The sequence below is a fragment of the Engystomops pustulosus genome, chromosome 7 (assembly GCF_040894005.1).
Source record: "Engystomops pustulosus chromosome 7, aEngPut4.maternal, whole genome shotgun sequence".
Taxonomy (NCBI): Eukaryota; Metazoa; Chordata; class Amphibia; order Anura; family Leptodactylidae; genus Engystomops; species Engystomops pustulosus.
The window spans coordinates 33,115,647-33,137,694 of record NC_092417.1 but is presented as its reverse complement, the minus strand read 5'-3'; the positions used below and the strand labels follow the sequence as shown (position 1 = coordinate 33,137,694).

Here is a 22,048-nt window from a genome sequence, read left to right as displayed (position 1 = left end):
TTGTGCTTGTATCGGCACAACACAAGTGTACATCAGCCAGTGCTGATCATCTGTCTTCAGTTGGCACACAAGACAGGATCTTAGTGATAAAATTTCGGATAAAGGTCGGTTTGAATGGCGCACTCGGAAATATAAAATCGAGTATCGTATATACACGAGTATAAGCAGAGTTTTTCATGCTCTATTAAAAAACCCATAATGTGTAATTACTTTCTGATGCCCCTTCCCCCAGCACTAATCTGTCTCTGAGCTCCTTGGGCAGTTCCTTAGACTTCATGATTCTCATGTGCCCTGACATGTGCTGTGAGGTCTTACATAGACAGACGTGTGCCTTTTCAATCCATTTAATTAAACACGGCTGAAATCTAAGGAATTGAACTATCTAAAGGAAATGGACAACATGTTAGTTAAATATGAGTGTCACAGCGAAAGTTCTGAATACTTTTTTTCTTGTTTAATAAATTAGCAAAAATATCTACATTTCTGTTTTTTTCTGTCAAAATGGAGGCAGAGTTTACATTAATGAGAAAAAAAAATAACTTTTTTGATCTTGCCAATTGCCTGTAATGAAGCAAAATGTGAAAAATTTAAAGGGGAATACTTTACGTATCTACTGTACGTCCCCACAACGGTTATGTGAATGGAGCCTAAAGCTTCACTGTTTCCCATTGAAAACAGCATAAAGCAGATCACATGACTCCTGTAATGACAATGACGCTTAGTAGAATTGCTATTCTTTTTATGGGGCTGATGGTTGTTTTGAATCAGCCCCACTCATGTAGACCCCATCATACAACAAAGATGAAGATTAGAAGAAAGATAATCTCCGGCATCATACAATATGTGTTGCTGTTCCTCTGGGATGATTACATATAATTGCCGCCATGCTGTGATGTGGATCTGGCTGTGATGAGGTCTTCTCCGCTCATATATACAATTGTAATCCCCTCTCCTGTGAACCGACGCTGTCAGCACTGAATGGTAATTGTACTATTGTCAAACACATCAAACAGTGGCGTAACTAGATGAGACTGGGCCCCATAGCAGATTTCTGCATGGGGCCCTCCTTCCCCTTAAAAAAATTATATATTTAGGCTGCATTCACATAATCCCACATAATAGCCTGGTTGGCAGACCTCGTCTCACCCCTCCCCTCTCCATAGAGAATAGAGCCGCACGGCCATTCTTACGGCCATAGATGGAGCACGCTCTATCTCTTTTGCGGCCACGGCTCCAAACAGCGAGTACTCAATGTGCTCACCGTACCAAGCACAGGTGCTATAGACGCCTATGAGGGAAGTATATCCGTCAGCAAATTTGCGACCAAATATACATCCCCCATACGTTCTTGTGAATGTACCCTTATAAAGAGATGATATGGCGGGTCAGAAGGGAGGTGGGCGGTCGCAGGTTTAGGAGTAGCCGGGACACGAAGGGGCACGATCCGGCAGGCACCTGGCAGTGCTTCCCCAATTCACTTACTATGGGGCCGTGGCAAAGCACTGCAGAGACATAAATACCGTGCATCCCCGGGCCCCTTAACCTTACGGGCCCCGTAACAGCTGCTACGGCGGTAGTTACGCCACTGACTTCAAAGTCTCCATGTCATAAAAGTATGTCGTTACTGGACCTCAAGTTTCAATGTCCATCACCAATAAATCAGTCAGAGCCGAGGTCCATAGCTGGGAAAGAGATTAACATTTCATTTCTTTATTAGTCGCTTTGCAACATTCAAAATCTGAAACCAAAATGTCTTCACCACCGTAAGTCCTGACTCTCCTCAACGGGAGATGTAGTAAAAATTGGTTGTTGATTAGTGACAGTATATTATAAATATGTTATTATGTAACCATATATTTAAAGGAAATCGACCACATAGATGTAGTACAGGCAGTCCACTACTAAAGAACACCCGACTTACAGACGACCCCTAGTTACAAACGGACCTCTGGCAATTGGTCATTTACTGTACTTTATCCCTAGATTACAATAATCAGTTTTAACAGTTACCAATGGTGTTTGTAATGAAGCTTTGTTGTTAATCCTGTTTCTTATGAGAATCCAATATTTTTAAAATCAAATTGTCCCAGAGACCAAAACAAATTTGTCTGGGGTTACAATTATAAAATTTACAGTTCTGACTTGCATACAAATTCAACTTAAGAACAAACCTACAGAACCTATCTTGTATGTAACCCAGGGATTGCCTGTATTGTACACCAAGCACACTTGCATGCTGGTGTGTGTCCCATGAAACAGAATCCATTCTTCCCTTATCTTCTAATGGGCTAGTTTTGGAGAAAATAGTCTTTTAAAATTATGCACAGGAGCCCCTGAGGATCATTTGCATATCACACAATCCCCTTCTGGCAGAGGGAGGCGGATAGTAATGCTGAACAGAGGTGTGTATAATTTAGCATAATTATTTAAGGTTCCTGTGATTGCATAATTTTTAAAGACTATTTTCTCCCAAACTAAGCCATTGGAAGTCAAAGGAAGAACAAATCCTGTTTCTGGGGTCACACACCAGCACGTAATTGTTCTTGGTGTTTCTTTAAAAGAAGACCTGTCATGTCGATTTGGGAAGCTAAACCAACTACGGGTCCTTTTTGACATGTGGTTTAGGTACATCAACCTTTAGGTGTAAACAAATGAAAAAAAATATAAAAACTTGTATACTTACTAAATGAGGCAGCACATCGCACTCACATCTTCAGATACTGCACCGGTGCTGTCTCTTGCAATGCGGGAAGTGAAGCCGGCAGAGTATCCCGACTTCACTGCGCATGCACTGTACCTACTTTACCTCACAATCTGAGCCCTCTCCATACAAGGTGGGCATTTGCTGCATATTGCAGCAAACACCCACTGGTAACACTTGCGGTTGGTGCTGTTAATAAAATTTAAAAATGAGTTCTGATTGGTTGCCATAGGCAACTATAACAGTTCTGCTCTCAGACACTTCTTATAAGGTTTTACCTTTTCTTTTTCTTTTTAAATCTTGGTAGAAGGAGAAGAGTGAAAAACAGAAATGCAAAACTGAAATGGTAATGCTTGAAACTGTAATGGTTAAAATATCAATGTGATAAGAAGTAATTGAAATATTCATCTAATTACCAGATAATTTACCATTCAGAAAAAATTGTAGTTCACTGCTCAACATTCTTAGACTGTATCTATTGTAAGGCCCTTCCTGAAATTTACACAGATGGTGGTGAGCAATTGGAGCTGTAGTGTTAAACGATAACCCATGGAGATTCTCCGCATTATCCTGTCCTCTCTTGCATTTGTCTTTTGAGGGTGACCAGCCTTCATGGGAACTTCAATGAGTTTGTGATGCTATAAAGATGCAATATTCTAGAAATCACAGACTTCAAAAGACCAACTTCTCTTGCCATGGCTGCTAGGGTCACCCCTTAGGCTTTCATCTGGACAACCTGCTGCAGGGGGAGGTTCAGTCACTTTGGAACGGCACAACATTTTTACAAAGTCTGCAAAAAGTTAGGCGGCAGGTAAATAGGGTTTGTCAGAAAATTAAGGAAATTTAGAGTCAGATTTACACCTATAATTTTCAGGTATCTGAAAGTGCTCTCTTATTCCGATCAGTTGTTTCACAGTGATCTCATTTACATGTTTATTCTATGCTTTAGAATAAATACATCTTATGAAATATTTTACACACGGTAGGATATACAGGCAGTCCCCGTACAAAGTGATTTTTTTTGCCCTAGTGCCAATAAGATTTTCAAAATGTTAGCTGTAATGGGACCAAGGATTATCAATAAAGCTTCATTACAGACACTTTACAGCTGATTATTGCAGCCTGGTACTAAAATAAAGCATCTAGAGAGCTTCACCAGAGGTCAGAGGGGTCCATCTTTGTGTCGTCTGTAAGTTGGGTGTCCTTCAGTAGGGGGCCGCCTGTATTCACATTGGGCCACACAGTGACCTTGACAATTAGGTAGTTGTGTGTTCTCTAATTTTGATCTCCAGTACATATAGCTGCAGCGCCTTAATGCTAAATCTGCACCACAATGCAAAATGTTTTCTAGACCCCAACTATGTATCATTTATAATTCTAGTGTCCTGAAATGGGAAAGAGACCATAGATAGCCCCCTAAGGATTTTGGCTATGGGTGTAAATGCACTTCCTGCACCACCTCTAGGTAGATCCCTGTACACAGCTTAAAGCTATAAGGCTTGTCCAACTTCACCCATACATCTCATAAAATTTGGAATTTTGTCATCTCTAGTTGGTTGTAACCACTTTTGTAGCTTTTCCAATGTTTATTACTGCTTATTGGAGAGTCAGTGACTAGAGATAATCTTCCTGTGGGATATTAGCTTATCCCTCCTTGCTGAAAACAATTGCTTAAAAGCTTTCAGAAGATTATGTGTTTGGCTTATGATGTAGTGTCAGGTAAGAAGAGGGGGTCGCTCCGACTGGATGGCGCCGCTGAATCAGTGTCAGAGCAGAAGGACTGAAGACCTCAAAAGAGTTAAAAGCAAAGCAAAGGTGCAATGAACTTCACTGGGTGAAGAATAATCAAGGATGAAATTTCGAAGTTTCTCTTCGCGTCTCTGATAACCTACTGGTACCGACTGGACATCTGCTATAGACTCACAAGAGAACCATGGATGTGGTCCTGAAAGACAGCTCCTTCCTACTAACCAACACCTCCGACACTGTGAGATCATCTAAAGATGGAGAGACCGTAATTGGTATCTACCTCCTGCTCCTGGGTAAGAGAGAGGTAACACTAGGGCATCATGGGATGGATAATAGATTTGAGACGGGTAGATGGATAGAAAGATACAAAGAAGTATCCAGCAGCTCCAGTAACCACAGTGGGTGCACACAAAGGACTCCCACCAATCCATCAATAAATGGAATCACAACACTAATTCAGTATAAGAAATGTATAAAAGGGGATTTCATTCACCCGAAGGTTCCTGAACAAGAACCGAATCGTCGCCTTTTTGCATTCTGTGTGCATAAAGTCCCCTCAAATTTTGTATATTGAATTATTGGTGCTGACATTGTTTTATTCTAGATATGAGATAGATAGATATGTGTTAGATTCGAAATGGAGGTGAGATTTATAAGTACAGGCGGTCCCCTCTGCCCCCTGTGACCGCTGGTGAAGTCTCTGGATACATTATTTTAGTCCCAAACTGCAATGATCAGCTGTAAGGTGTCTGTAATGAAGGTTTGTTGATAATCTTTGTTCCCATCACAGCACAAAATTTTGAAAATCCAATTGTCACTGGGACAAAAAAAATTTTTGTCTGGATCTACAATCATAAAATATGCAGTTCTGACTTACGTACAAACCCAAGGAAACTATCTTGTACGTAACCCGGGGACATAGATGATATTTATGAGATGCACAGATTTTCCAAATATTGTATATCATAAATATGGTTATGCATACACACGTGGGCAAAATAGTTGGTTCCCCTCGTTTAATGAAAGAAAAAACCCAAAATGGTCACAGAAATATAACTTGAATCTGACAAAAGTAAAAATGAATAAAATTTCGATGAAAATGAACAAATAAAAGGGCGACATTGCTTCAACAAAAATTTTAAAACAATAAAACTCATGACACAGGCCTGGGGAGGAATGATGGTTCCCTTAACTTAATCATTTGTTGCACAATGATCTCTATAACAATCAATGCGATTTTTGAACCTCTTTGCATTATTTTGAGTCGCTCCTCATTAGCAAACTGCTCCAGTGTCTGGGGTGTTAAGGGGCCTTTTCCAGCTCCAAGACGTCTTGTTTCAGCTCCTTCCAAAGAAGCTCAATAGGATTTGGGTCAGGACTCACAGAAGGCCACTTCTTAGCCATTCTTGGGTGTTTAGCTGTGTGTGTTTTGGGTCAGGCATTTTGCCACCGAGCAGCACGTTTCTCATCAGAATCCCTTGATAGTCTTGAGATTTCATTGTTGTCTGCACAGATTCAAGACCCCTGTGCCAGATGCAGCAAATTAGCCCCAGAACATAACAGAGCCTCCTCCATGTTTCATGTAAGGACAGTGTTTATTTCAAGATGTGCCTCATTGTTCTGTCTGTGAACATAGAGCTGATGTGCCTTGCCAAAACGTTTTTAGTCTCATCTGTCCATAGTATATCCTCCAATAAGCTTTGTGGCTTGTAGTTTTGCAGATTTGAACATTTATGATTTTATTTTCAACAATGTTGTCCTCCTTGGTCGTCTCCCATTAAGTTTTCTTTGGCTCAAACAACAACAGATGTTGCAATCTGACACCGATATTCCTTGAGCTTAGAGGGAGTAGCTGTAGCCCTATATACAGCACAGTGAGGAGCTGTAGCCCTATATACAGCCCAGGGAGTAGCTGTAGCCCTATATACAGCCCAGGGAGTAGCTGTAGCCCTATATACAGCCCAGGGAGTAGATGTAACCCTATATACAGCACAGTGAGGAGCTGTAGCCCTATATACAGCACAGTGAGGAGCTGTAGCCCTATATACAGCCCAGGGAGTAGCTGTAGCCCTATATACAGCCCAGGGAGTAGCTGTAGCCCTATATACAGCCCAGGGAGTAGATGTAACCCTATATACAGCACAGGGAGTAGCTGTAGCCCTATATACAGCACAGTGAGGAGCTGTAGCCCTATATACAGCACAGTGAGGAGCTGAAGCCCTATATACAGCACAGTGAGGAGCTGTAGACCTATATACAGCACAGGGAGTAGCTGTAGCCCTATACACAGCACAGGGAGGAGCTGTAGCCTATATACAGCACAGGGAGTAGCTGTAGCCCTATATACAGCACAGGGAGTAGCTGTAGCCCTATATACAGCACAGGGAGTAGCTGTAGCCGCATATACAGCACAGGGAGTAGCTGTAGCCCTATATACAGCACGGTGAGGAGCTGTAGCCCTATATACAGCACGGTGAGGAGCTGTAGCCCTATATACAGCACAGGGAGGAGCTGTAGCCCTATATACAGCACAGTGAGGAGCTGTAGACCTATATTCAGCACAGGGAGTAGCTGTAGACCTATATTCAGCACAGGGAGTAGCTGTAGCCCTATATATATAGCACAGGGAGTAGCTGTAGCCCTATATACAGCACAGGGAGTAGCTGTAGCCCTATATACAGCACAGGGAGTAGATGTAGCCCTATATACAGCACAGTGAGGAGCTGTAGCCCTATATACAGCACAGTGAGGAGCTGAAGCCCTATATACAGCACAGTGAGGAGCTGTAGACCTATATACAGCACAGGGAGTAGCTGTAGCCCTATACACAGCACAGGGAGGAGCTGTAGCCTATATACAGCACAGGGAGTAGCTGTAGCCGTATATACAGCACAGGGAGTAGCTGTAGCCCTATATACAGCACAGTGAGGAGCTGTAGCCCTATATACAGCACGGTGAGGAGCTGTAGCCCTATATACAGCACAGTGAGGAGCTGTAGACCTATATTCAGCACAGGGAGTAGCTGTAGCCCTATATATAGCACAGGGAGTAGCTGTAGCCCTATATACAGCACAGGGAGTAGCTGTAGCCCTATATACAGCACAGGGAGTAGCTGTAGCCCTATATACAGCACAGGGAGTAGCTGTAGCCCTATATACAGCACAGGGAGTAGCTGTAGCCCTATATACAGCACAGGGAGTAGCTGTAGCCCTATATACAGCACAGGGAGTAGCTGTAGCCCTATATACAGCACAGGGAGTAGCTGTAGTCCTATATACAGCACAGGGAGGAGCTGTAGCCCTATATACAGCACAGGGAGGAGCTGTAGCCCTATATACAGCACAGGGAGGAGCTGTAGCCCTATATACAGCACAGGGAGGAGCTGTAGCCCTATATACAGCACAGGGAGGAGCTGTAGCCCTATATACAGCACAGTGAGGAGCTGTAGCTCTATATACAGCACAGGGAGTAGCTGTAGCCCTATATACAGCACAGGGAGTAGCTGTAGCCCTATATACAGCACAGGGAGTAGCTGTAGCCCTATATACAGCACAGGGAGTAGCTGTAGCCCTATATACAGCACAGGGAGGAGCTGTAGCCCTATATACAGCACAGGGAGGAGCTGTAGCCCTATATACAGCACAGGGAGGAGCTGTAGCCCTATATACAGCACAGGGAGGAGCTGTAGCCCTATATACAGCACAGGGAGGAGCTGTAGCCCTATATACAGCACAGGGAGGAGCTGTAGCCCTATATACAGCACAGGGAGGAGCTGTAGCCCTATATACAGCACAGGGAGGAGCTGTAGCCCTATATACAGCACAGGGAGGAGCTGTAGCCCTATATACAGCACAGGGAGGAGCTGTAGCCCTATATACAGCACAGGGAGGAGCTGTAGCCCTATATACAGCACAGGGAGGAGCTGTAGCCCTATATACAGCACAGGGAGGAGCTGTAGCCCTATATACAGCACAGGGAGGAGCTGTAGCCCTATATACAGCACAGGGAGGCGCTGTAGCCCTATATACAGCACAGGGAGGAGCTGTAGCCCTATATACAGCACAGGGAGGAGCTGTAGCCCTATATACAGCACAGGGAGTAGCTGTAGCCCTATATACAGCACAGGGAGTAGCTGTAGCCCTATATACAGCACAGGGAGGAGCTGTAGCCCTATATACAGCACAGGGAGGAGCTGTAGCCCTATATACAGCACAGGGAGGAGCTGTAGCCCTATATACAGCACAGGGAGGAGCTGTAGCCCTATATACAGCACAGGGAGGAGCTGTAGCCCTATATACAGCACAGGGAGGAGCTGTAGCCCTATATACAGCACAGTGAGTAGATGTAACCCTATATACAGCACAGGGAGGAGCTGTAGCCCTATATACAGCACAGGGAGGAGCTGTAGCCCTATATACAGCACAGGGAGGAGCTGTAGCTCTATATACAGCACAGGGAGGAGCTGTAGCTCTATATACAGCACAGGGAGGAGCTGTAGCCCTATATACAGCACAGGGAGGAGCTGTAGCTCTATATACAGCACAGGGAGGAGCTGTAGCCCTATATACAGCACAGGGAGTAGCTGTAGCCCTATATACAGCACAGGGAGTAGCTGTAGCCCTATATACAGCACAGGGAGTAGCTGTAGTCCTATATACAGCACAGGGAGTAGCTGTAGCCCTATATACAGCACAGGGAGGAGCTGTAGTCCTATATACAGCACAGGGAGGAGCTGTAGCCCTATATACAGGCCACTGACTGATTACAAGATTGTAGACATCTGTGATGCTAATTAGCGGAAACACTAATTAGTGGAAAAGCAATATCTGCCTTTCATTTGTTCATTTTCAAAGAAACTTAATTTGTTTTTACTTTTGTCAAATTTAGGGTAGTGACACACGTGGAGTTTTGAACCCGTATTTAGGTCGTTTTTGAGCAGTCCGTAAAAAACGCGTCTGTTTTTCTTTTTTTTTTTAAAGCACCAGATATTTAATTTGGGCTGGGGGTACGGTCCTATTTTAGGGAAGTTGAGTATAACTGCTTAATTTGTAAGAATAATTATTTTAATTTGGCACAAATCACTGCTTTCATCTTCTAGGTTGCATCTTAAAAATATCAACTGTGATACATTACCTCAATTTACAGGTTTCTAGAGGAGGTTGGGGAACAGAAGTGTCTCCTGTGCCTATATACTGATTACAATGGGTTTCCTAGAAATGACACAGATCCTGGTCAGGCCAAATCCTTTATTATACTACCCTGCATCACCAGGGATTAGATCATTAGCCCCAATATTGCCCTAGCCCACCAGGGATATTACAGCAACCAGGATATGGCCACAAAAAAAAACTTGATATGTTGCACTAAATATGACAGAGTTGATAAATTACAAGCAGTTAGCATTACTTGGGGCCCCTTCACATGGGCGCATCAAGACCATATGATGGCCGTATTTTCTAGACTGAACACTGCCCCTGGATCTGGATTCATAGGATCATAGGGGAAGATTTATCAGAGGTGTCTTAGAGCAAAACTTTTCTAGTTGCCCATGGCAACCAATCAGAGCTCAGCTTTCATTTTCCCACTTCAGTTTATAAGATGAAAGCTGAGCTCTGATTGGTTGGCATGAGCAACTGGTACAGTTTTGCTCTCAAACACTTCTGATCCCCTATAGTCCATATATAGGATCCTCTCCACGGATTTACAGATCCGAATTGTAATCACGTTTCCCATACATGGTTTCACTTTATAGGGTCGCAGGGACTCCTTGCATCATATATGTCTATTTTTTCCATATTTTATAGATTGTGTGTAGGAGGCCTTAATCTGACCTAGATTACACAGTCTGTCTCCACCATTAGACATAACGCGGCTCTGTCTGGGATTATCTGCTGTCCGCAGGCTGGTTCTCATGGTTGGGGAACGGAGCTGTAATCTGCATTATGTGTAGACGCAGGAGGACTTTGGACTCTCATGATCTCCTGACATTTAACCTGGCTGTATCCGATGCTGGAATCTCCATTTTTGGCTACTCTCGAGGAATCGTGGAGCTGTTTCATGGACTTGGAAATGATGACTTCTGGACCTGCAATGTAAGGGGCTACTTATGTTTTGTTCTAATAATCTTGAAAAAATTTGAGCTGTTGAGTAGATTATCCCCCGACCTTGGATTTAGCTCAGGAGCTCTGTGCTGAGAACTACACTTACAGACATAACTATAAATCACTAGTAAAAGTGACTATAAGAAACAATGGGGCAGATTTACTTACCCGGCCCATTCGCGATCCAGCGGCGCGTTCTCTGCACAGGATTCGGGTCCGGCCGGGATTTATGAAGGTAGTTCCTCCGCCGTCCACCAGGTGGCGCTGCTGCGCTGAAAGTCATCTCATCGCGCCGGAATGCACCACCTCGGACCAGGTGAAGGTAAGCGGTCCTCAAGCGACACTTTTTTGGTTTTTAAATGCGGCGGTTTTTCCGAATACGTCAGGTTTTCGTTCGGCCACGCCCCCCGATTTCCGTCGCCGATGCGCCACAATCCGATTGCGTGCGCCACAATCCCGGGGCAATTCATGTACAATCGGCGCAAATCGGAAATATTCAGGTAACACGTCGGGAAAACGCGAATCGGGCCCTTAGTAAATGACCCCCAATGTCTTGTATCCTATCAGAGGAAAGTGCTTCCTTCTCCACTTACTTTGGCTGTTATCATCCTCCCCCCTTCACTGAAATTTCCCTTGAGTTCCATCTTGCTAGTAAAACAAGTAGCTGCTCACTGAGGTGTCAGATTACACGGAAGCCTATGGAGAGAGGAGGGGGAGCAGTGAGTCACAGCAGCTAAGTCTCCACCCAGCAGCTGAAAGTGCACTGCAAATTCACAGAGAGAGACTACATAGATGTAAGCTGCTGGAAATTAAAGGAAGTAAAAAATCACATGTACAACACAGGAGATCACTGATTCATGCAGTTTGAAAGAACGTTAGGGACAAAACTTTCGAGAAAGTTCTCATTACAACCAATCACAGAGTAGCTTAAATTTATTTTTGTGATTCAGAGAAAATTTTGATGAATCTACCACCATGATGTAATACCAGGGAACAGAATGCTCTATTTTTATCCATAATCCTCCTAGACACAGACTATCCACCCAAATGGGAAAGTAAGCCAAGCCAATGACCTTGTGTGAATCCTGTACAATCTGCCCTGATTCTCGTTCTCGTCTTATTAGGTTGATGGCTTTCTGATCCTCCTCTTTGGCCTGATTAGTATTAACACTCTTACAGCGATCAGTCTTCTCCGCTATGTCAAGGGATGCCGACCCCATCAAGGTATAAGATTAAATAAGAGTTGTAGCTTAAGCTGTGTCCCTGGATGTGTAATATCTCATGTGTATGTAACATAACGGCCTAAGGGTCTGCTAAATCCTTAGGCCAGTGGAGCACAAGCAGTTTCATCATATGAGTTCAGGTCTAGTCTAGATCAGACAACTCTCTGACCTAAAGAAATCTACCATTTGTTTTCATGCATTGTGAAGCAAACATACCTTGAGAATGCTGTAGCTACACTGATGCAGAAACATATCTTGTTTAATTACTGAACTGAGTGGTTTTGTGGAAAAAACTATAAAATAAAATTATGATACTGAGGCTCTGTCGCTCCTGTGCCTGGCTCAGTGCTTCTCCTCCTACATTAAGTAAGCAGAGAATGATGAAATCACTGTGTTGTCCCTGACAGGCAAAAGTAATCAATGGCTGATCAGGTTGATTAGTCCTGCCTGGACAGTACAGGAAGTTCTGTGGAATGTGTTTTATGTATGGCACAGTTTTCCCAAGGTCCTGAATTTTATAATTGTTTTTTCAGCAAAACCACTCGGTTCAGGGATTAAACAAGATATGTTTCTGCATCCGTGTAGATACAGCATTATCAAAGTATGTTTATAATAATGCATAAAAACAAATGGTAGATTTCCTTTAACACTGACACAATGAAGTGTATGGGCCAAGGTTCATATCTGAGTTTCCGCACAGATCACCTTGAATGTGTTAATTTGGTCCAATATTTTTTTGGTAGATTGCCCCATAAAAGTCAATGGGTCACTCATGTGCCTACTGCTCTATTCATCTCTATAGCAGTTACCGGGATAGTGGAGCACAATACTCTCCTACTTCTGTCTGTGCCATAGAAAGTGAATAGAGCGGCACTGCACATGTCCGACCTGCCGTACCATTCATTAGGGATACAATGGACATCCGTTCTTGTGATCCGTGGGGATCTTATCTGTCAGACTCCCACCGATCAGCAAGTTATTCCCTATTTATAATGTCTAGATATGTCATGAATTTTCCTATAATAATGTAACAGATTTTATTGATTACAATGCCTGGTTAATCAATAAACCCTCTTTAAACTCATCCATATTTTATGGGGATTTTGGTATGGATTGGAGACGAGTGGACCTGAAATTTAGGTTCTGACGTTGGTTGATGGGCTGCAGAGCAACTAGGCATGTCTGGCAGACACACCAGGCCAATCACAGCCATACCTAGTTGCTAGGGGCATAAAGCTGCCTGATTGGCTGCTCTGCAACACATCAAGAAAACATGTCGTTGTAGGCGGACCTGGGAAACGGAGGACGCCGATCCTAAAATTAGGGTCCAATCATCTCTAGTACAGATGTACAGGCAGATTTCATGGTGTAATAATTCATGTCTGAACACATCCTGATAACCTGTACATGAGCAGACATGTGGAGTTATGTATCATGTAAATAAAAAGTGTTTCTCATGTGTGATACTTTAATTTCTCAGCTCACAAAGTGGACAAAGACTTCATTCTGGTGGCCATTCTTGTCATCTGGATCTCTTCTATTATCTGGTCTGGATCTCCAGTTTTGGGCTGGGGAAGCTTTATAGGTATATAACATAAGTCAATTACTAAAAGTCAGGATTCGTTTTTTATTTGAATAATTTCTTTCACTCATTTATTGTTTTTTTTTTTTTTTGTTACTATGTTTTCCTTTCCATTTGACGGAATAATTTCTTAGCACTTTTTATAGCGAATAAAATCTAATAAATAAGATTAATAAATAATTGCAACTATGAAGATAAATGGTTCCATTTTAACCAATTCTATATTTTGCAGTTGCTCGTCTGTTATTATAACTCCTTTCCCCTCTGTATTTCGCTGTATAGAGAGCAGATACGGCACCTGTGAAATAGACTGGTCTCTCGCCACAAGTTCTACACCCTACAAGTTCTACGTCATCGGTGTCTTCCTCTCCGGCTTCTTCATCCCGGTGATGATAATGATCTTCTGCTATGTGTCCATCATCAGGGCCGTCCACGACAGTCACAGAAGTTCTCATGGTGGGGACGTCAGTCACCGGCAACTCATGATGGAAAAGGACATCACTCGGGTAATGATGGAATTTCATTCGGAATTCCTATTATTTGCTATTAGAACCAACATTATTATACGCATCAAATACGTTCAAACTCTCCCATTGCTGATATAACGCTCCCCTTTTGTTGCCTTTCGTCAAATTCCTAATGTTACCAACAAGTAATAGAGATGCTCCTAAGGGTTAAACTGGAGAGAGCTAAGAGCAACCCCATAGCTATTACCAGAGGCGCAATATTATATATTATACATGTAACATGCATAAAAGGAAAAACTACTACCAAATTCTACATATAAATAATACCTTCATATAACAACAGTGTAACAACAACAAACATATACTGCACATATAAAAACCATTGCCCTATAGTGTACACATAAATATTACTACCAGAAGATTCCTGTGTAGGCTCCATACATAACTAGTGAAGCAATATGCTGACACAAACTGGAGGCTACTCACTGCAGGAGAAGAAAGAAGCAAAATATGAGACAAAGAAGCTGCTTTACTCAAAGGGGTTCTCCGCCTTCAGCAAATAATTGACATTGTTTGTGTAATGAAAAGTTATACAGTGTTGCAATATACTTTCTTTGTGCACCTGTGCAACACATCACATGACCAAAGATATAACCTGTGTGACATCACATGACCTGGGATATGAGAATTTCACTTGTGTGACATGACCAGGGGTATAACAAGCTGTGCACCTATGTGTTATCAAATGAGCAGAGATACCGAGCCATGCACCTGTGTTACATCACATAAACAGGGATATAACGAGCCATGCACCTGTGTTACATCACATAAGCAGGGATATAACGAGCCATGCACCTGTGTTACATCACATAAACAGGGATATAACGAGCCATGCACCTGTGTTACATCACATAAACAGGGATATAACAAGCTATGCACCTGTGTCACATAACATGGAATATAACGAGCCATGCACCTGTGTGACATCACATGACCAGGGATATAACAAGCCATGCACCTGTGTGACATCACATGACCAGGGATATAACAAGCCATGCACCTGTGTGACATCACATGACCAGGGATATAACAAGCCGTGCACCTGTGTGACATCACATGTCCTGGGGCCAGCCTCCTATAGAATGACAACAAGCAAAACCTTGAGGAATTGATACAGAGAGTTTTTTGGAAAATTGTATACCATTTCATGACACATACTATATCAATCACTTACTTAAAGTGGAAAATCCATGTAAAGAAGTAAATTGCAACATTTATTATTACATCAACTGCATTAATCATTTATGAAAATTGCTTCCAAGGTTTAGTTATGCCCTAAATTCTTTAAGATGTGCTTACAGCTATATATACTGTACATATCGTATATATTCATAGGAGACACCATGTGCAAAATAGGATGAAGAGGACAATTTTCTATCAAATAACTATATTGTATATTCTCTCCCCTCCCCAGGTGTCATTTGTCATCTGCACGGCCTTCGTGCTGGCCTGGTCTCCATACGCTGTAATATCTATGTGGTCGGCCTGTGGTTATCGACTACCAGCTCTGACCACGGTGGTGGCCACGCTCTTCGCCAAGTCAGCGAGCTTCTACAATCCATTGATATACCTGGGGCTTAGTCCCAAGTTCAGACATGAGCTCCGAGCCTTGCTCTGCTGCTTACAGCATAAGAAAGATCTGACATTAGACAGTGAACAACCCATAAAGACCTGCGGAGATAGTATACGACAGTCACAGGATAGAAGGACAGAGAACACTATGGTGACTAACAGCTCCTCGTCTTACAAGATGGATATGGCAGCTGAAGCCTCGGAAAATGGTAGAATATGAAAAGATCAGATTTTTTTTTTTTTTCATATGGCTGCAATCCTTAAAGGGGCTTTCTATAATTATGACGCATCCATCAGATATCTTGTATCAGATTAGTGGGGGTCTGTAGGTTATAGAGTTGGGGAAACCGGATTCCAGACAGGAGTAAAAACGGTTTGAGAAGAACAGCTCCGTTCTCTGTGTAGTGGCTGAGTTGTGTTACTGCACCTCAGCTCCCATTCATTTTAATACTGTAATTAATTGCAGGGATCTCAACGCTGAACCCCAATAAGTAATGCTTGTGATATGTCATAATGAATACTGTGACGGAATAATGGTGTTGGAAACAGCCTTATGGTATGTCTAGATATTTAAGTGTATTAAACATGAAGGATTCTGTATGACTGGATCTTTACACTTTATGTGAACCATTAATTTCTGAAATCACTGACAAGAAGCAGAGATCTTGGAGACCGTAAGGAACTAAATCACAGAATATGTTAAAAATTTACCTCTTATTTCTGTAGGGTATAAAGGTGTATAAGAAGGTGATATTTTGATTGTAGAATCAGGTAAAGTAGGAGAAACTAATGTGGGACCACCAGAAACCCTATTGTACTCTTTTGGGGGATTTTAACTGAAAGAGGGACAACCATGTCCCCTAAATAATGAAGAGTGGACCTGTCTGGGTTTGCTAAGTTTGGCCGAACATTGAACAACTTTGTACCTAGACACTCACCAGTAACACCGGCAATGGGTGCTGGCACGGATCGCAAGTGTTTACCCTTTATATGCCTAAAATGCCATGATCGGCACCCATGCTAAACCTTTAAGTGGCGACGACAAAACCATCAATTCCCTCCCATTATGTCACCGGGAGTGACGATCCTAAGGTTAACACCGGTGGTCAGTGCTGGGGGTAAGCCCGAACCTGAACTTCTGTTCCTACTGCTAAGCATAAGAAACTGCCCCTACGTCCTTATAGGGCACATCATAGACGTACAGAACACACCAAGGGGCATTTATCATCGACTTATTTATGAAATGTCGGCGCACAATATCAGTGCTATTCCGACACTTTCCGTCACTTATTCCGTCGCCTCTTGTGATTTCAGCTTTTCCGGGGTTTCTAATTTTCCGACTCGTTTTCTGGCTCACAATCGAAAGCTGGTCCAGGGAGTTGTATTTCACCTTCATGAATGGGGAGACAGGTCTTAACCTTTGTTTGTGCGCCAAATCATTAATCCCTTGCACCACAAACTTACATCACGCTGAAAATTATAGCTTCCTGCACCACCCTGCACCCTAATTAATAAATGCCTTCTTTTTATTTTTTCAGAAGAATAACTTTATATTTCACTCTCATTGCACCGAGTTAGAGACAAGCAAATCGACTTTCTCTGTAGAAGCTGAATAATTTGTTTAAAAATTTAGTTTGGGTCCGAATTTACATTAATCTAAAACCATTGTCATGGAAATTCAATTGAACCTCCTCTAAAACCCGGATTTTTTGTCATGAAACTGTCTCTCATTTAGTTACATTTTTTTTTACAAATGTTGTCATTTTCCCTTTCTCATCCCCTCCCCATAAGCCCTGGGATGCATGACATTATTATGTGCCTAAAAAATTCTGGATTTTTATGGATTCTCTGAACCCACAAATAGATTATTTTGTCTCTAACCAGAATCCTCCTCTCTGTTGCCCGTGCTGCCCCTTCGTTGAGCTTATCTGCCCTCTGTTCTTGTGTCACTCTTTTCCCCGGGTGACACGTGCGCATGTATGGAACCTCTCTGTGATGAGAATCCTGAGTTGAATGTTATATTAATAATAGCTAGAAGTGAGCGGACCCAATTTGCAATTTTTGGGTTTGTGACTAACATCACGATTTTCGGGTCCCCAAACCCAGACTTCAGTGTTCGGGTTTACCCCCATCGGTAACACGTGATCAGTGTTGAAACCAATCACGGGTGTTAATCCTTCAAATGCCACCAGAAAAGGGTTAACAACCACAATCACTGCTGTTACTGGTGGGGGTTTACATTTGGGTTTCGGTACCTAAGTAAACTTTTTTCAACGTCAAACTCAGCGAACCCCTGCCTGAACAGGTCCGCTCCCTACCTAGACCTAAAAACAGTCCTGCAAACCCCTTTCTGCCATCCCTACCTGGGTGACTTTATTCATCATACCTAAAAGTATCAGAACACAGAATTCCTGGGATATAACATTCCAATAGAAAAGCCATTATCCAGATTATCCCATCGTTCAGATAACAGCCGTGGAAAATCACTAACACATGGGGATTCAGCTGGGCGAAATTATCATTCATGGTGTGATACGACGCTTTCTACTAAGAACACTATGGGGAATATTAGACATAAAGTAACCACTTCCAATGATCCATTTATCAGATTGTCTGGTGGTTTAAATGAGAATTCGGTGTTGATTTTCTAGTCCCCAAAACTACTAATTAACCTACCCCAGCGGAGGGGTTTCCATCCATTGTCACAGATAACGACCATTTCTCCCCTTGATCGTTACTGCAAGATAATTTATATGAAGACATTGAGAATAATGTGTTACTTTAAAGAGAGTAACTGTGACATGAGCTCCGGGGGTTTTGAGTTTTGGGTCATGTTATAATCTGTTAATTTGGGAGTTATTCTGATTGTGTGTGATAGCGCATTCCAGGGATTCGCTGCAGCTCTAGATAAGTCTTAGACATTATCTAATATTTAGAAAACTGTTTGAAGATTGATCCTAGTGTCACAAGTTTCAGCTTAAGCCACATTAAAGGGATGTGGTTATGGTTGAGCAAAAGATATGCAAATGCTCCAATATTTTCTCATATATTTCTGTTGTAAACTAAGTCAAAAAGGTGCGTTAAAGTTAGAATAGACTCAAAGAGAACCCGCCACCAGGGATGAAATGTACTTTCTAGAATTCCCTATTTTATGTGAAATCTCATCTGTTTACCTATAAAAAGAATCTGACCCCAAAGTCAGGCAAATATGACTCTTCTCACCTACTTTGCATATGAGATAAGTCAAGTTTACTGGTTGAAGGGGGAGAATCACTTCAGAAGCCCCAATCTTTGGTTCTATAGCACTTATTTATGTGTCATATTAAAGATGGGAATCTCATCTTTTTGATCAAATCTGGTTCTGAAAGCTTCAGAACTGGACAAACAGACAGTTAAAAAATAGTCAGAAACTGGATTCTTATCTGCAGTTTTTTAGATCCTGTATCTCTGGTTCTGTAGCTCACAAAGCCATAAGTCTGATGTGATCTGAAAGATTAGATCTATATCTTAACTTTAATATGACACTAAAAAGCATGTGTCTAGGTGCCATAGATCCAAGGATACGGATGTCTGCAGTGACACTACCCCTGCAACCACTAAACTTGACTCATCTCATGGGAAAATGAGATGAGAAGAGTCATATTTACCTGACTTTTCTATAGGTAAATGTTTGAGATTTCACATAATAGAGGGAATTCTAGAAAGGACATCTCATCCCCCACCTGGGGGTAGTTTATTGGGATAAAATTGTGTGACAGCTTCTTGAAACTTTTGAAACAAAAGTTATATATTACCAACCAGATGGTGTTTCTTAAATTGTGTAAGTGCTAGGGGAATCTTTGTGTGGAGTTTCCAAAGGGCCCCAAAATAGCTTTTTGGGCCCCACTAATTTTACTGCTCCATGATTTATTTGGCCAAGAAACTTTGTAACTATGTATAGAGAAGTGTTCACACATGGACCTTATAATGGATAGAAGATGTACCTGTGATGTTTCTGCTGCATATGGGAAGTATTATGGAACGGTTGGGTGGTCATGGCTGCAAACAATGGAGCAAACAATGTAAATCTGCGGTATAAATAATACTGCAACTATGAAAGCTTTCTAAATGCTTACAAAAATACATACAGAATGAAGTTGTTAGCTCCTAGCTTCTGCCATGTACACTATGGGGCACATTTACTTACCCGGTCCCACGGAGTTCACCCGAAGTGCATTGTCCGACATCAATGCCCTGTGCCGTGATTCACCAAGATCGTGCACCCGATATCCTGCATGCGTCGCTTCCCCGCTCAGGTCCGACGGAGTTCACCTTCTTCTTCCTGGTGTATGTGAGTGCATTGGATGCGACACAATTTGAATATTAAATCTTGCGCTCAGTCCGAATCAGTCGAATCGTCCGACGCCCCCCCCCCCTGATTTCTGACGCATGCAAGCCAGCGCCGCTGTGCCACACGATCCCCAGTTAAATATCTGTCACAGCGGCGCAAATATTTCGAAAATCCGATGAAAGTGCGATCCGCGGCCCCTTAGTAAATAAGCCCCATTATGTTCACTCCAGCAGATTTCCTACATATGGAGAGAATTTGCGCCTCCTCAGATTGCCTTAACATAAATGAAAAATCTAATGATTAACCATAAATAATATCACTGCCTCCTAGTGATGGGAGGTCCGGCTCTTCTTGGTTAGTTTGATCATTAGGCTCCGCTCACTAAGAAGAGCCGGCTCTACTGGCTCCTGAACGGCTCCTTATTACATGTATAATCAGGAGCCGCAGGCCAGTCAGTCAACCGACACCACTCCACTTTTAACCTGATTGTATCGGGTTAAAGGGGGCGTGGTGAGCTGGTTAGGGGCGGGGTTTAAGTGAGCAATAGGCTCAATGACCATAACCATTGCTGATGTAATTAAAGGGAGTCTAGCAGCAGTTATAACCATACAAAGCTACATATAGTGGTTGTCATTGTCCCTAGAGAACTGTGCAACCATATCTTTGTGTGTTTTGTTAGTAGCAGCAGGACTGTGAAAAATACATATCCATTCTAGTGTGTGCTGTTTTCTTAAAACGCTGGATTCAAACTGCTCCCCAGTCTCTTCTTTCTGCTGTAACATCTAACCAGAAACCTGTTATAGCAGTGACTCAGAGCATTTTCACAGTCATTCTGCTACTAGCAACCCAGAGCTATGGCTACACAGATCACGAGGGACAATACTTAACACTGTCTGCAACATTCGTATGGTCAAAACTGCTGATAGACCCCCTTTAAATATAGTAGCATGCTTGCTATACCTGGTCCTTTTTATGGTATTATAAAGAATAGATCGAAAGTATATTTTGCTCCCCATCTTAAATTTAAAAAAATAAAAAAATACTTAAAGCTCATAACTAAAATATTTGCAAATGGTGCAATTGAAAAATCCAGCCCATCCCGCAAAAAACAAGCCCTGATAGCATAACTTTAACAGGCAAGTAAAAAAATAATTCAACAATAAAAATGTAAAATATGTTCTTGGACCTTAAGATGTCATGTAGTCTAGATGTCGAAAAGACTGACTTCAACCCTCCATAAAGGACATCTACCACCAGGATGAAGGATTGTAAACCAAGCACACTGACATACTGGTGTGTGCCCCCTCTGGCAGGATCTGCTCTTCTTTTAGTTTCTTATGATCTTGTTTATACAGATAAAAGCATTAAAAATTATGCAGATGAACCTGAGGGGCTCCGGGCTCCATAGATGTTAATTAAGCTAGGAACCTCTTAGGTTAATTTGCATAATTTGAAAGCTTTTTCTGTAAAATATAGGAGCATAAGGAGGTAAAAGAAGAGCAGATCCTGCTAGAAGGGCACACATCAGTATGTCAGTGTGCTTGGTTTACAATCCTTCATCCTGGTGGTAGATATCCATTAAAGATCCTGTATGATTGTGAGCTAAGTCCAGTAAACATACAACGGAGCAGATATGTGAGCCAAATACTAAAAGAAAATTCTGAATTTGTTTCTTGAAACTCAGCAGGTAAAGGGTGCAAAAAATGCTAGAGATTAGATGGATTATGTGGATAAAACTGGAAAAAGCACTATGGGACGTACCTTAAACTTTATGTAATTGCCTGGGTATGCTTAGTGCTGAAGCCAACCCTGGATATACGGTGTAAATGTGTTATATATGACTGTCCCTCCTCTCCTTACACTATATGGAAAGTCTCTAATTTCCTAAAGTAGAGTGTAATAAAATAAAACCTCTTTGAGATTATCATCCAAAACTGAAAAGTGGTCTTCTATTAGGGGTTGTAACAGACGAGGTGACCTAAATACATAATGAAAGGGGGAACTGAATATTGGTCACGGTAAACCTGGTCTAGAGGTGGTCCCATATCCCCATACTGGCAGTATTCAGTGATAGATGGGGAAACTAGTAGTTATATCTTTGCACAGGTATCCGTAAAATCATTGTGGGTGAGCTCTTGATGGTGTCAAACGTTTGTGCTACATTTGTGCTGGTTTGTGCAGCAGAAATTTTCGTTTGTGCCGCTATCGTTTTTAAGATTTTAATGAAAGTTTCCAGAGGTCATCAGAGGTCAACCAGCCCCCC

The 22,048-nt window shown here is 42.2% G+C and overlaps 1 protein-coding gene across 5 annotated transcripts; it reads left to right on the top strand.

The window, feature by feature from the left end:
* Positions 1–4,400: 4,400 nt before the first annotated feature.
* Positions 4,401–18,607, top strand: LOC140069561 (visual pigment-like receptor peropsin). Of its 5 annotated transcripts, XR_011848803.1 has the most exons (7): positions 4,401–4,743; positions 10,352–10,542; positions 11,676–11,775; positions 13,255–13,359; positions 13,639–13,862; positions 15,298–16,432; positions 16,548–18,605. XR_011848803.1 is itself a non-coding variant. In XM_072115405.1 (6 exons), the coding sequence occupies exons 2-6, from the start codon at positions 10,393–10,395 to the stop codon at positions 15,673–15,675; spliced, it is 957 nt and encodes a 318-aa protein (XP_071971506.1). In that variant the 5' UTR covers positions 4,401–4,743; positions 10,312–10,392; the 3' UTR covers positions 15,676–18,607. The 5 variants fall into 5 exon arrangements, 4 of the variants coding, with proteins under 4 accessions (XP_071971506.1, XP_071971504.1, XP_071971505.1 ...); XM_072115405.1 differs by having other exon boundaries at positions 10,312–10,542; positions 15,298–18,607; XM_072115403.1 differs by having other exon boundaries at positions 15,298–18,605.
* The last annotated feature ends 3,441 nt before the right edge of the window (positions 18,608–22,048 follow it).